At 41.6% G+C, this 13,424-nt stretch overlaps 1 protein-coding gene across 2 annotated transcripts in view; it reads right to left on the reverse strand.

Moving 5' to 3' along the window:
* The window catches only part of USP33 (ubiquitin specific peptidase 33), a 97,477-nt gene that overhangs the window by 59,266 nt on the left and 24,787 nt on the right, over positions 1 to 13,424 (reverse strand). For both annotated transcript variants that reach the window (XM_038745200.1, XM_038745201.1), the window contains exons 2-5: positions 7,382 to 7,513; positions 6,338 to 6,391; positions 3,419 to 3,481; positions 2,000 to 2,149 (exon numbers count right to left, since the gene is read on the reverse strand). In XM_038745200.1, coding sequence (XP_038601128.1) covers positions 2,000 to 2,149; positions 3,419 to 3,481; positions 6,338 to 6,391; positions 7,382 to 7,462 — 348 coding nt within the window. In that variant the 5' untranslated portion in view covers positions 7,463 to 7,513. The remainder of the gene's footprint in view (positions 1 to 1,999; positions 2,150 to 3,418; positions 3,482 to 6,337; positions 6,392 to 7,381; positions 7,514 to 13,424) is intronic.

A 13,424-nucleotide genomic window follows, 5' to 3' on the forward strand; every position in this document is an offset into this window, starting at 1 on the left:
ACACTGCTTGATTATCTATCATTTTAGTTAATAATCTTTGCTCTAGGCTTCAGTGCCAGCAAGAATTTCTTCCAGGGTGAGCAGCTTCTATAACTTGAATTCTGGGCCTAACAATCTCCTACTAAGCAATTTTTTTTTCATAAATCCAAATGCATGTTCTTTTCTCCATCAGGGAATACTTAAATTCATTTTGTTATAAGAATAACAGGTTCTTAGAGAAAGTATTTCAATGTATGGGATTATAAATTACCCCCTTAGGTTTAGAAGGTGATTATTTTAGGAACCTGCTCTATTCTACTATTCTACTATTCACTTCAATTTCATCTCCTATGAATGCTTAAATCTCACGCTGTTAAATGCTACTGAAACTAATGGACTGATCCACTGATTTCCCTTTTAAGATGTAACTTTCAATTGAAACAGCAGCCCCATCGTAGGGTTCTGCGGAGAGGGGGAGGTAGGGAAGCACAGTTCAAATGAATGACTATTAACCTGCAAATCAAATTTCATTTTGCGTCCCATCTCTGCAACCGTGTGACCTTTAGAAGTCATTTACCTCCTCGGTACCTCATTTTCTCCTACTTCACCAGGATATCATGACAAATGGTAATAATGTGAAAGCATTTTGGGCTCTTGAAAATATATTTTTATGTGAATTTTCTTAAGAAGCTTAAAAACTTCATATCAACTGCAAAGCAAATGAAGACATGTATCTTCCAAGGAAAGTGGCCAGCATTCTTTCCACATCCCCCAACTCCCCAAAAAATCCTGTTTGTTTTTTACTGTTAATAAAGGGGGAAGGGTCCCTTGTCCACCAGTCGTGAGACAAAAGGTTCAGCAGCAACATGAAAATTTAAAAATAAAGAAAAGACAATTAACAAGTTTATGGTTGTTCAGACAATGCAAAGCATAATTACACCATATGCAGATACTCATGAGCACACACACCCAAATTCATGCTATAAATTAGAGATGAATAAGACCCATAAGAGACTGTATCCAACCTGATTATCTTGTACCTACTATGACCCCAGCACTTAGCAGTACAATGCTTGGCACACAGTAAGCACTTAAATACCACCATTATTATTATTCTTCAAAAGTGTTAAAGATGATAGTCTAAATGAATTTCCTCCAGATTCATTAGATAACCACTCCAGATTTCTCAACAATGGACAAACAACTGTCTTTCATGATGGAGAACACACAGACTGTAGGAGCATTTTTTGGGTGCCAATCATAACCTAAGATCATCTGCTACTTGCGCCACTAACTGGTCTCCTATTTTGGATGACTAATAATAACAATAATGATAGCATTCATTAAGTGCTTACTATGTGCAAAGCACTCTTCAAAGTGCTGGGGAGGTTACAAGGTGATCAGATTGTCCCACGGGGGGCTCACAGTCTTAATCCCCATTTTACAGATGAGGTAACAAGCACAGAGAAGTTAAGTGACTTGCCCAAAGTCACACAGCTGGCAAGTGGCAGAGTCAGGATTTGAACCCATGACCTCTAACTCCAAAGCCCGTGCTCTTTTCACTGAGCCATGCTCACTTGTTGAGTGGCTGTCCACCTGCCCACACCAGGTCACTTCCCCCCACCCAGCTTTTTTTGGTCTAACTGGCTGTTTTACTGACCAGCTAGTTGCAATATCATCTGGGAGGATTTTCATTTGGAAGCCTTTCGTGGCAAAATCCTGTTTGTTTTTTACTGCTAATAAAGGGGGAAGGGTCCCTTGTCCACCAGTCATGAGACAAAAGGTTCAGCAGTTCGCCATTCCAACAGGACTAGAGCATATATGTGAAATAACATTTAGAGTGGAGAAACTAAGAGCAAAACATTCTTGTATATGCAATCACCAGATTATCAAAGCAAACCAAAATTACCAAACATCTACATAGTCACTCATTAGCATATATTTATATTGATAATTCATTTCCTGAAAATGATATGGATAAGCCTGAAAAGACCAATGTTGGAATGATTACTCCAATTACCTGCACATTTTCTTGTACTTGCTGAAGTTGTCTTGCACTTGGTAATGGAGACTGAGTTCCCAATTTTCTATCTAAAAACACTTCTTTGCTGCAAGCATAACACCAAACACGTAGAGTGGTAAGGTTCACAGTTAGACAGTGCTTTGTGTCCTAAAGAGTTGCAAAATGAAAAAAAAAAACCCTCAGACTTAAAATACTTTATTCAAAAACACCAAATTTTTGGAAAAAAAAAATGACTGCTTTGGATATAGTTGAAGATGGCAGTTGGGGAGGGGGAAAGGGAAGTGTTTTGATAAGGTGTGAAAGAATGGGGTCAGATGTGCAAGTGGAGGGAGTGGATTTTGAGAGAAGGCAGTAGATCACCCCAAACATGTCCAAAACAGAACTCCTTATCTTCCCAACCAAACCCTGTCCTCCCCATGACTTTCCCATCACTGTAGATGGCACTACCATCCTTCCTCACAAGGAAGCCCATAACTTTGGCATTATCCTTGATCCCTCTTTAGCATTCAACCCACATGTTCAATCCATCATTAAATCCTGTTGGTTCAACCTTCACAGCATCATTAAAATCTGCCCTTTCCTCTCCATCCAAACTGCCACCAGGTTAATCCAAGCACTTAATCCTGCCTTGATTACCCAGCCTCCTTGATGACCTCCCTTCCACCTGTCTCATACTTCATTCTGATGCCCAGATAATTTTCCTACAAAAACATTCAATCCATGTTTCCCCACTCCTCAAGAACCTCCAGTGGTTGCCCATCCACCTCTTTATCAAGCGGAAACGCCTTACCACCAGCTTGAAAGCAATCAAGCTTTCACACTTCACTCCTCTAATGCCAACCTACTCACTTTACCTTGATCTCATCTATCTTGCCACAGACCATCTCTCACATCCTGCTTCTGGCCTGGAATGCCTTCCTTCCTCATAACCGACAGACAACTACTCTCCCCACCTTCAACGCCTTATTAAAGGCACATCTCCTCCAAGAGGTCTTCCCTGATTAAGCCCTCATTTCCTCTTTTCCCACTATCTTCTGTGTCACCCTGATTTGCTCCCTTTATTCACTACCAAAACCCAACAGGACTTATGTACATATCCATAATTTGTTTACTTATATTAATGTCTGTCCACCTCTAGACTGTACAATTGTTGTAGGCAGATAATACGTCTGTTTTACCGTTGTGTGGTACTTTCCCAAGCGCTTAGTACAGTGCCCTGTACACAGTAAGCACTCAATAAGTACTACTAATTGACTGACTGATTGCAGACCCCTGTATTAAGCGCTTGGGAGGCTGAGGTATAGTAAGAAAACTTGATCCCTGCCATCAAGAAGCTTATAAGTGACACGATCCCTACCTTGCCACCTTCCCTCATTGAAAAATCCAAACACAACACTAAAAAATGTGCACTCATACCTGAGAATGTATGGTACTGTGATCTACATATGATTCTCCACAGCCAACATATGAACACCCATCCTGTAAGTAAGAACACAGACAGGCAAATTTCAAGTAGAGGACATTTCACAATCTTAAATGCCCACTTATTTTACGGGACAGAAAGTGATTCAGAACTTAATCAGTTTTTCAAATCCACTGTTCACTTACCTCACTAGACTTAAAAGGTATGATGAGCACTTCAAAAAACAGGAACATTGAACAAATGAAGCATCTTTTAAGATTACTTTAATGGAGAAATTATTTCATTTTGCAGATACTATTTAGAATAAGAATAATTGACATTTTAGGCAAAATAATCAAAAGAGTTTATCCACCATACCCTAAACACCTCTATCAATGAGTCAACTTTAAGAAATCTTGCCATTGCATGCAGTATTCAGGAACCAAGTAATTCAGCAGCAGCAATGTCACTTTTTAGGGTTTGTATTTCATCAACTAGGGCATATTTTGGGTCACTACTGCAGTCAAAGCTATGAAAAAAGATAAAGCATCCTGATCTAAAGGCACTCCTGTACCCATGGCAAGGTATAATGAAGAAACACTGACATGTTACTCAGATAGTCTGCCTACCTTCAGGCAGGACCAGACCCAAAATAGCCTCGATTTATGAGAATCTAATCCGCTTAAATACTTTCAGTGTAGAGCCCTGCATGGGCTGGTCCTGAGGATTAGCCCCCAAAGTAGCTCTTTAAAAGGCTTTTGTCATCCCCTTTGACAAGTCAGCTCTGCCATGCAGGTAACATGGGTTCAGGAGGTCCCAAACCTCAAAACTGAATGCCCGTTGGGGTTGTCAGGCTAGGGTGAGTCCTGAAAGTGACCAACAACGCTCATGCTCAGGAAAGCTGCTCAGATTTAATTAAAATCTCTCATGCAGCAATTTAATACACTTTGTAAAGGTCCTTCTTTCAGCCTCATCATTCCGCCCCTTACTGTTCTCTTAAGATAAATGTGTAATGCTTGCATTTGACACCTTTCTAAATTCATATTATTTTCTTTTACTCATCTTTCTGGCTCTTCCCTGAACCCTTTCCTGTTATAGTTTCAGAGTCCATAAATAGACAGGGCATCCTTTAGAAGGTGTCAGATATGCCCTATCTCTGTTACTGTGCCTGCTGCACCACTTCCCAAGATTTATAAATCTTGTCAGACTGCCCTTCTCCCAGCTGCCTTGGGGAATGGCAAGAAACAGCAGGGGAGTGGGAAGAACCGGAGAAGCGCTCGGCAAAAACGGCTACATTTCCACCAATGGTGGTTCCTAATCCATTCCAAGTTGACCAAAGACACAATTCACAATCACTGCATTTCAAGACCCATCCCTCTCCCACCGCTCCCCCAGGATGTCCAGAAACTCGGGGGGACTACAGCTTTCTATGATTTCTGACTATCTACAATAGGCTCCAAGCCATTAAGGGATTGCCATCAGCGGGAGCGGGACCATCTCTATATTGTGCCAATTTGTACTTTCCAAGCACTTAGTATAGTGCTCTGCACACAATAAATATGATTGAATGAATGAATACCACTTTTGACACCTTTCTGCAGCATCAAGTTGCTTGTGGATTTTTTTTTTTACTTAATATACAAAATACTCATCTACTCCAGCCTCTAATTTGTTTTTATAGTTTTTCTACACATCTATCACTTATTTGATCAGTTAGTTCTTTCTCTCCAGTTGCACTTACATTGAACTTCATTCTCTGTTTCCCACCATTTTCCATTTACAGGGGTTATTTTGAATTCTGGTGATATCCACAGTAGTCATCTGCAAACTTTATGAACATTCTATTATACCATCCAGATCCATGATAAAGTATCACTTTTTTAAAATAGCCGTTATTTAAACTAATATTATTTAAACTCATTTTAAATTACCTTTCCTAATCCTGTCCCTAAATTAGGAGGACCCAAACCAAATTGGGAACAGACTGGCCTACGTCTGAGCACAGATTGTGAAGGAGCGAACAGGGAGAGGCCCAAGAGGAGCAACCTGACATTCATTCATTCATTCATTCAATCGTATTTATTGAGCGCTTGCTGTGTGCAGAGCACTGTACTAAGCGCTTGGGAAGTACAAGTTGGCAACATTCAGCAACTAGAAGTGGGGTGACTCTCAAAGTAAAGGCTTCAAGAGATCTTGACACCCTAGGGGAAGAGCGCTTCAAGGGATATTCTTTAAAGTCACTCAGAGTGGAAGGTATTACCAGTCACACTTGAATGCCATGATAAGTCCTCAATGGCACAAATCTATACACACACAGACACACACGTATATATTCATATACACATACACACACATACGTATATCTGCAATGTACTCAATGGTCCATGGTATGAAAGGGTTATTGCTATTCCCAAAGGGACTAACATCATCAGGAAGTAAACTAGAGCACTGAGGTAGCAGAGCTCATAATGTGTAGCATCATTCACCTAGATTCAGAAATTTCAGGCAGGGTAGAAGAAAAGTACCTCCTGGTCATAATCTCGTTTGTCAAATTTTACTCTCCAGTGATTTACTTTGCTAGGTTTTAAAACCACTGAAAACAAGTAACATTAGAAATAGTCCATTCATTCAACCGTATTTACTGAGCGCTTACTGTGTGCAGAGCACTGTACTAAGCACTTGGAAAGTACAATTCAATAATAGAGACAATCCCTGCCCACACTGGGCTTACAGTCTAGCAGGGGGGAGACAAACATCAAAACAAGTAAACAGGCATTAATATAAAGCAATAGAATTGTAGATATATACACATCAAAACAAGTAAATAGATATCAATACAAATAAATAGAATTATATTATTTTAAAAATTAAAAACTATTCCAGGAGCCATAGACTTTAAAAACCACCATGACAGTGCGATGTCATTCACGTACCTCCAGACAAGCCCAAAGATTTGGTCCTCTGACTTTACAGTCCTGGCAAGTACCCTGGAATAGAATATATCAAGTTGATTGGAAATTTAAGAAATTCCTTCATGAAGGTAGAGGGACACTACCTCACAAAACACAAGAAATAAAATGTCAAAATTAAGCCTAATTAGGTTACAGGGTGGATAGGGCTAATACAATGTGGATTTAAGATTTCCCTCATATTTTGTTTCCTGTTTATGTGGTCTCCTTTGAAATTTCACATGTTCTAAATCTCTTAATTACATTACAATAGAGTAAATCCAAGGAAACAAGGACAAAACTGTCACAGTGTTAGTTTGGGGTTTAAAAGACAGAGAATATAGAAACTGGCAGCCTAATACCGCCTAAGGGCTTGGTGTTTTATTCCTCCAGATGTTTAATTCAGCAGCAGATTACCAAAAACAGATTGCAATATAAAACACAGAGCAGTATGGGAGTCGTGAACGGAACAAGAACAGAAGTTGTGGTTTTTTAACCTTGAAAATGTATGAATTAACCTTTAGCCTCCTGGAAGTTGGAACCTCTCCAATGTACTGTGACAACTTTTCAAGGGATTCATGGAAACCAACCCTATATTTTTCATTTGTGTTTTAAATAAAATTACTCTTTGAAAAGCATGAACTTTAATCCTACTAATGATTATCTTAATCCAAGCTGCTAATTAAGATCAGATGTTTTCTTGAAAGGACTTGGGGGCCTTTTCAAAAATGATCACTTCAGAGAGCTAATTAAAACAAATTGGTTCACTAAAGTTAACACTGAAAATTTTATTTGACTAAAGACAGCCAGTCAGATGTTGAAATAAATCTGACAAATGTATACAATAAATCACAAATTTTATACATTTAGATTAATTTCTGTCTTGCTTAAGAATTATATTTGTCTAGTCAGCTGAATAATTTGTGTAGGTGACTTTCAATCTAAATATCTGGTCATTGATTAAAAACCCTTTCAAGAAAATAAACAGCTTATTTTATGGCAGAAAGGAAAAAAAACTAGAGTGCTCACGTGAGATTTCTGTATCAACTCTTCCTTTGTTATTTCGCCAACCGATTCCAAATGAGGACAGTAACTGCTGAGGGCAGACATCTTAACAGCAGTAGTTTCCTAGGTCTCGAGGCTTTCAAGATCAGGAGTTATCTACATGACAAAAAAAATACATATCAAATACAGAAATGAGGAATTAGCTAGCTGCCAAAGTTGGCAATTTTAAACGCTATTTACCAAACAACCAAAATTTAGCTGTGTATACCCCTTAATAACAACTGTAGTCGTTAAGTGCTCATTATCTAGCATTAGAATAATAATTATGGTACTTGTTCATTCATTCATTCAATTGTATTTATTGAGCGCTTACAGTGTGCAGAGCACAGGACTAAGCACTTGGAAGTACACGTTGCCAACATATAGAGACGGTCCCTACCCAACAGTGGGCTCACAGTCTAGAAGGGGGAGACAGACAACAAAACAAAACATATTAACAAAATAAAATAAATAGAATAGTAAACATTTACAAGTAAAAACGCTTACTACGCGCCAAGCACTTTTCTAAGTGCTGGGGTAGATACAAGTTAATCAGGTTGGACACAGTCCCTACCTTAAATGAGGTTCACACTCATCCCCATTTTATAAATAAGGTAACCAAGGCACATGGAAGTGAAGACATATGACAGAGCTGGGATTAGAACTCAGGTCCCTCTGACTCCCAGGATGTACTCTATCCATTTAGCCATCAAGTAGTGTTAAGCCCACTAGGGTAGATGTAGATTAAGTAGATTGGACACAATCCATGCCCGACAAGGGACACTCGGTCTAAAGAGGGGGAGAAGGATTTAATCCCCATTGTGTGGATAAGGAAACTGAGGCCTAGAGAAGTTAGGTAACTTGCCCAAGGTCAAACAACAGGCAAGTGGTAGAGCTAGGATTAGAACCCAGGTCCTCCGACTCCCAAGCCCATTCTCTTTCCACTTGGCCATGGTGCTTCTCAGCGTGGCCATAAGAATAAAAACTCAGTATACCTAGACATGTCCCACTTAGAAAGACTAGACTGACTACTGCAAATAAAAACACAAGCAAAATAATTCTATTACCAACTCTCAATCATTTCACCTTTCAGAGCTAAAAAACCAATCAATCGGGTGGGATGCAGTCATTGTTCAACGTGGGGCTCATAATAATCATAATGATGGCATTTATTAAGCGCTTACTATGTGCAAAGCACTGTTCTAAGCGCTGGGGAGGTTACAAGGTGATCAGATTGTCCTACGGGAGGTTCACAGTCTTAATCCCCATTTTACAGATGAGGGAACTGAGGCCCAGAGAAGTTAAGTGACTTGCCCAAAGTCACACAGCTGACAATTGGCGGAGCCGGGATTTAAACCCATGACCTCTGACTCCAAAGCCCATGCTCTTTCCACTGAGCCACGCTGCTTCTCTATAACGATGGTATTTGTACAGCGCTTACTGTGTGCAAAGCACTGTTCTAAACGCTGGGGAGGTTACAAGGTGATGAGGTTGTCCCACGGGGGGTTCACAGTTTTAATTCCCATTTTACGGATGAGGTAACTGAGGCCCAGAGAAGTGAAGTGACTTGTCCAAAGTCACAGAGCTGACAGTTGGGATTTGAACCCGTGACCTCTGACTCCAAAGCCCATGCTCTTTCCACTGAGGTAGGTTGCTTCGATCCCCATTTTACGGATGAGGTAACTGGCACAGAGAAGTGCCAAGGTCACACAGCAGACAAATGGAGGAGCCGGAATTAGAACCCATGACCTTCTAACTCCCAGGTGGGGGGAGTTCTGCTATGGACATGTTTAGTTAGAGGTGTCGCCAGGACATCCAAGTAGAGAGGTCCTGAAGGCAGGAGAAAATGTGAGACTGCCGAGGAGGAGAGAGGTCAGGACAGGAGACTCCATTAAGGAAGCATCGACGTAGGGATGTTAGTTGAAGCTGTGGGAACGAATGAGTTTTCCAAGGGAGTGGGTGTAGGTGGAGAATAGAAAGGGACCTAGAACTGAACCGTGAGACACCACCACAGTAAGAAAGTAGAAGGGCGAGAGGAAGAGCCAGTGAAACAGACAGAGGAGCAGTGAGAGAAAATAGAGAAAAACTAGGAAACGACGGTGTCGGTGAAGCCAAGGTCAGATAATGTTTCTAGGAGAAGGGGGTGGTTCACAGAGCCAAAGGCAGCAAAAAGGATAGAGGATTAGGATGGAGTAGTGGCTACTGGATTTAGCAAGAAGGAGGTCACTGGTGACCTTGAAGAAGGCCCTTTCCATGGAGTGGTACAGGCAGAAGCCAAACTGCAGAGGGTCAAGGGCAGAGTTGGATGAGAGGAAGTGCAGGCAGCTAGTGTAAACAACTCGCTCAAGAAATTTTGAGAGGAATGGAGGAGAGAAATGGGGCAACAACTGGAAGGTGCTGTAGGATAGAGGATATACGGGGGCATGCTCGAAGTCAGTGGAGAAGGAGCCATTGGAAAGAGAGAGGTTGAAGATGTAGGTCAGGGAAAGGGCCAATGGTTTGTTGAGGGGGGAAGGGATGGGGTACCATTTGAGAGGAGGCAGATCTCGAGATACCGTTGGAAATGGTGGACGAGTCTGAGGGGGATGGAGGAGGAAATGACAGTAGAAGGTCAAGGGAGATTTTAGGGAGACCACATCTAGTAGTTTCAATTTTACTAACAAAGTATATGGCCAGGTTACTAGGGAGTGGGGGAGTGGGGTGACTGGGTTTAAGGAGGGAGTTAAGTCTGAAATGTCTATTGCTGGCAATTAACTTGAGAGTTAAGGATGGAGAGCAGGTAAGGATGAATTTTAGATGAATGAGGTCAGCCTGGTGTCTGGATTCCTGCCAGCAATGCTCTGCAGCTCGTGTGCAATAGTAGAGGAAGCATACTGAGGAGGTGATCCGTGGTTTGGGTTTTCTTTTTTAAAAATGGTTACTTGTTAAGCCCTTACTATGCACCGGACACTATACAAAGTGCTGGGACAATCAATTGTTATTTATTGAGTGTTCTGTACTAAGACTGTAAGATCGTCCTCTAGACTGTAAGCTCATCATGGGCAGGGAATGTGCCTGTTTATCGTTGTACTGTACTCTCCCAAGCGCTTAGTACAGTGCTCTGCACACACTAAGTGCTCAATAAGTGATGAATGAATGAATGAAGTGCTTGGATAGATACCAGATAACCAGTTTGAACACAGTCACTGTTCCCAGGGCTCCCAGTCTACCCTGGAGGGAGGAGGATTTAATCCCCCTTTTAAAGATAATAATAATAATGGCATTTATTAAGCGCTTACTATGTGCAAAGCACTGTTCTAAGCACTGGGGAGGTTACAAGGTGATCAGGTTGTCCCACGGGGGGGCTCACAGTCTTCATCCCCATTTTTACAGATGAGGTAACAGGCACAGAGAAGTTAAGTGACTTGCTCAAAGTCACACAGCTGACAATTGTCAGAGCCGGGATTTGAACCCATGACCTCTGACTCCAAAGCCCAGTCTCTTCCCACTGAGCCATGCTGTAAGCGCTTAACAAATAACCTTATTTTAAAAACAAAAAACTGCCCTGTTGCAGAAAAGGTGGAGCGAAGGCAATAAGTTCTTTGATGGATCCCTGAGGCCCTGATCATTAAAGGAGGCTGGGCTTGATAGAAATTGCCTTCCAGGGGCCTTAGAGATGGGGTGACCACTCAATGGACCTTAGTCGAGCGCTTAGTACAGTGCTCTACTCATACTAAGTGCTCAGTAAATATGATTGAATGAATGAATGAATGAATGAATGAACATCACGCAACTGAGGCACAGAGAAGTGAAGTGACTTGTCCAAGGTCAATAGCAGAAGAGTGGCAGAGTCAGAATTAGAACCAGGTCCTCTGATTCCCTGGCCCATGCTTTTCCACTAGGTAACATTGGTGGTACGAGATCGGCGGAGGGAGTTGAGCTCATTATTACAGTGTGGCTCAATGGAAAAGAGCCTGGGCTTTGGAGTCAGAGGTCATGGGTTCAAATCCCGGCTCTGCCAATTGTCAGCTGTGTGACTTTGGGCAAGTCACTTGACTTCTCTGTGCCTCAGTTTCCTCATCTGTAAAATGGGGATGAAGACTGTGAGCCCCCCCGTGGGTCAACCTGATCACCTTGTAACCTCCCCAGTGCTTAGAACAGTGCTTTGCACATAGTAAGCGCTTAATAAATGCCATTATTATTACTGACCCTGAGAAAAGTTAGGCAAAAGGCAGGAGGGGAGTAGTGTTGCATAAAGAAAACAGACAGAAAATTCAAATCCATTATGCCACCGTTGTAGCTGCAGCTCGGCTCCTCCGCCCTCACCAGGATCAGTTTACCTTACCCCCAGGAGAGGAAGGGCCAACAGGTCGCCCTGGAGACTGCCATCTCAGAACCAGGGGCTCTTTCTCCCTCTTCCCCACAAAGTAGCTGTTGGGCCAAGTTACATAAGAGTTTTCCGGGTCAGATATCAGGCAGAAGTAGGCGGCATAGAAACGAGACAAGTCAAAGAACAAGGGTCTATTGATTTCTCCTTATCCGTACATTTCTGCTGCCTCTTTTCCTCACTGGACTCCTCTGAATTGAAGGTCTGTCAATACACAAACTCCCCTAGGCAGCAAGACAGAACAGGAATAAGAACGGAATAAAATTTCAGACTAAATGCAGCGCAGACCAAAAACAACCCAGCAGTTCCTTTAAATAAATGGCTATAGTGTGGCAATGGAGTTTTCCTGATGTTTTTGTTTCATGCAAGATCTTCCCTTAATTAGGACAAATAATGACAGCAGATTTATTTTTACTTTTCTCAATTAATTTTTTTTTAATTTTTTTCTCGAAGTTAAAATTCTGGTTCACTCTTGCAATCCAAAAATAAGAAGCACGTTGGGCCACGCCCACCTGGAGACTTATGCCTCCAAATGGAATAAACATTTGTATTAACATATCTGTTAGCAATCACCTGCAGCTTTTCTGGTAAATATGGAGGCAGATACTTTCAAAGTACCCAGCTGCTCTTGGAAGACTGTGTCAAAGACTTTTAGTGGTAGTTACGGCCTGTTGAATTTTAGGTTTCCTCATGAACCGCAAACATTCTGAGAGCAGCATTTAAGTCGCCACACCCCATATCAAGTAGGTGGCCTAGAGGAAAATCAAAGTACAGAGAGCTACTTTGACACTGACAGAAGAGGTACAGGAAGAGTACATTCAACTGACAACCAGTTACTGGAGAGTAGCTTTGGGATTTGGTTTTTTCTGAGAAGCAAAACTTCCTTTGTTGCCAGAGTTCTGGTCTGATGATGGTGCCACATGTTTTCGTGAAATAATAGTATTTATTAAGCACTTGGTACAAATACAGTATTGTATAAAGGTCAGTGTTCCTTGTCTCCTTAGAAATCATACTGGCTCTCCTGGGCCTGGTTCAAATCCAAGTTTCGATTTAGGGATTGCGTGATTAACACAATTCTTCAGGAGCTTGGCTAGGATACTGCCAGCAGTAGAAAGCGGTAAAGTTCTCCCTCTCCCTTTTTGCCTTTTTTCCTCAAGAAGCTGGTTATGGGTGGTGTCCGTAGCATCTTCTCAAGGTTCCATTTGTTAAGGAAAATCCCTTAAGAGAAATCCAAGCTTAAATTTTTCCTTTTTTTTTTTAATTGGCATTTGGCACCAATCAATGGTATCTATTGTTTATTCTATGCCAGGCCCTGTATTTAGTGCTGGGGTAGATACAAGATAATCAGTCCCAGCCCCATATAGGGCTCACAGTCTTAACTCCCATTTTGTAGATGAGGAATCTGAGGCACAGAGAAGTGAAGTGACTTGCCCAAAGTCACACAGCAGGCTAGTGGTGGAGCTGGGATTTTAACTCCCAGGCCCGGGCTCGTTCCATTAGGCCGCACTGCTCTTTTGTACCTAAATATTTACAGGAACTTCACTGGGTCCTTTTTTGTGGATGACTGCAAGGGATTGAGATTTGACTGCCTCAAAAGGTGGGACTAAGACCACACCTATCCATTTTGGTTTAAGTTTCTTCGGCTTCCGAGAGTCTCATCCT

This window comes from Tachyglossus aculeatus, chromosome 4, assembly GCF_015852505.1.
Source record: "Tachyglossus aculeatus isolate mTacAcu1 chromosome 4, mTacAcu1.pri, whole genome shotgun sequence".
NCBI classification, from domain to species: Eukaryota; Metazoa; Chordata; class Mammalia; order Monotremata; family Tachyglossidae; genus Tachyglossus; species Tachyglossus aculeatus.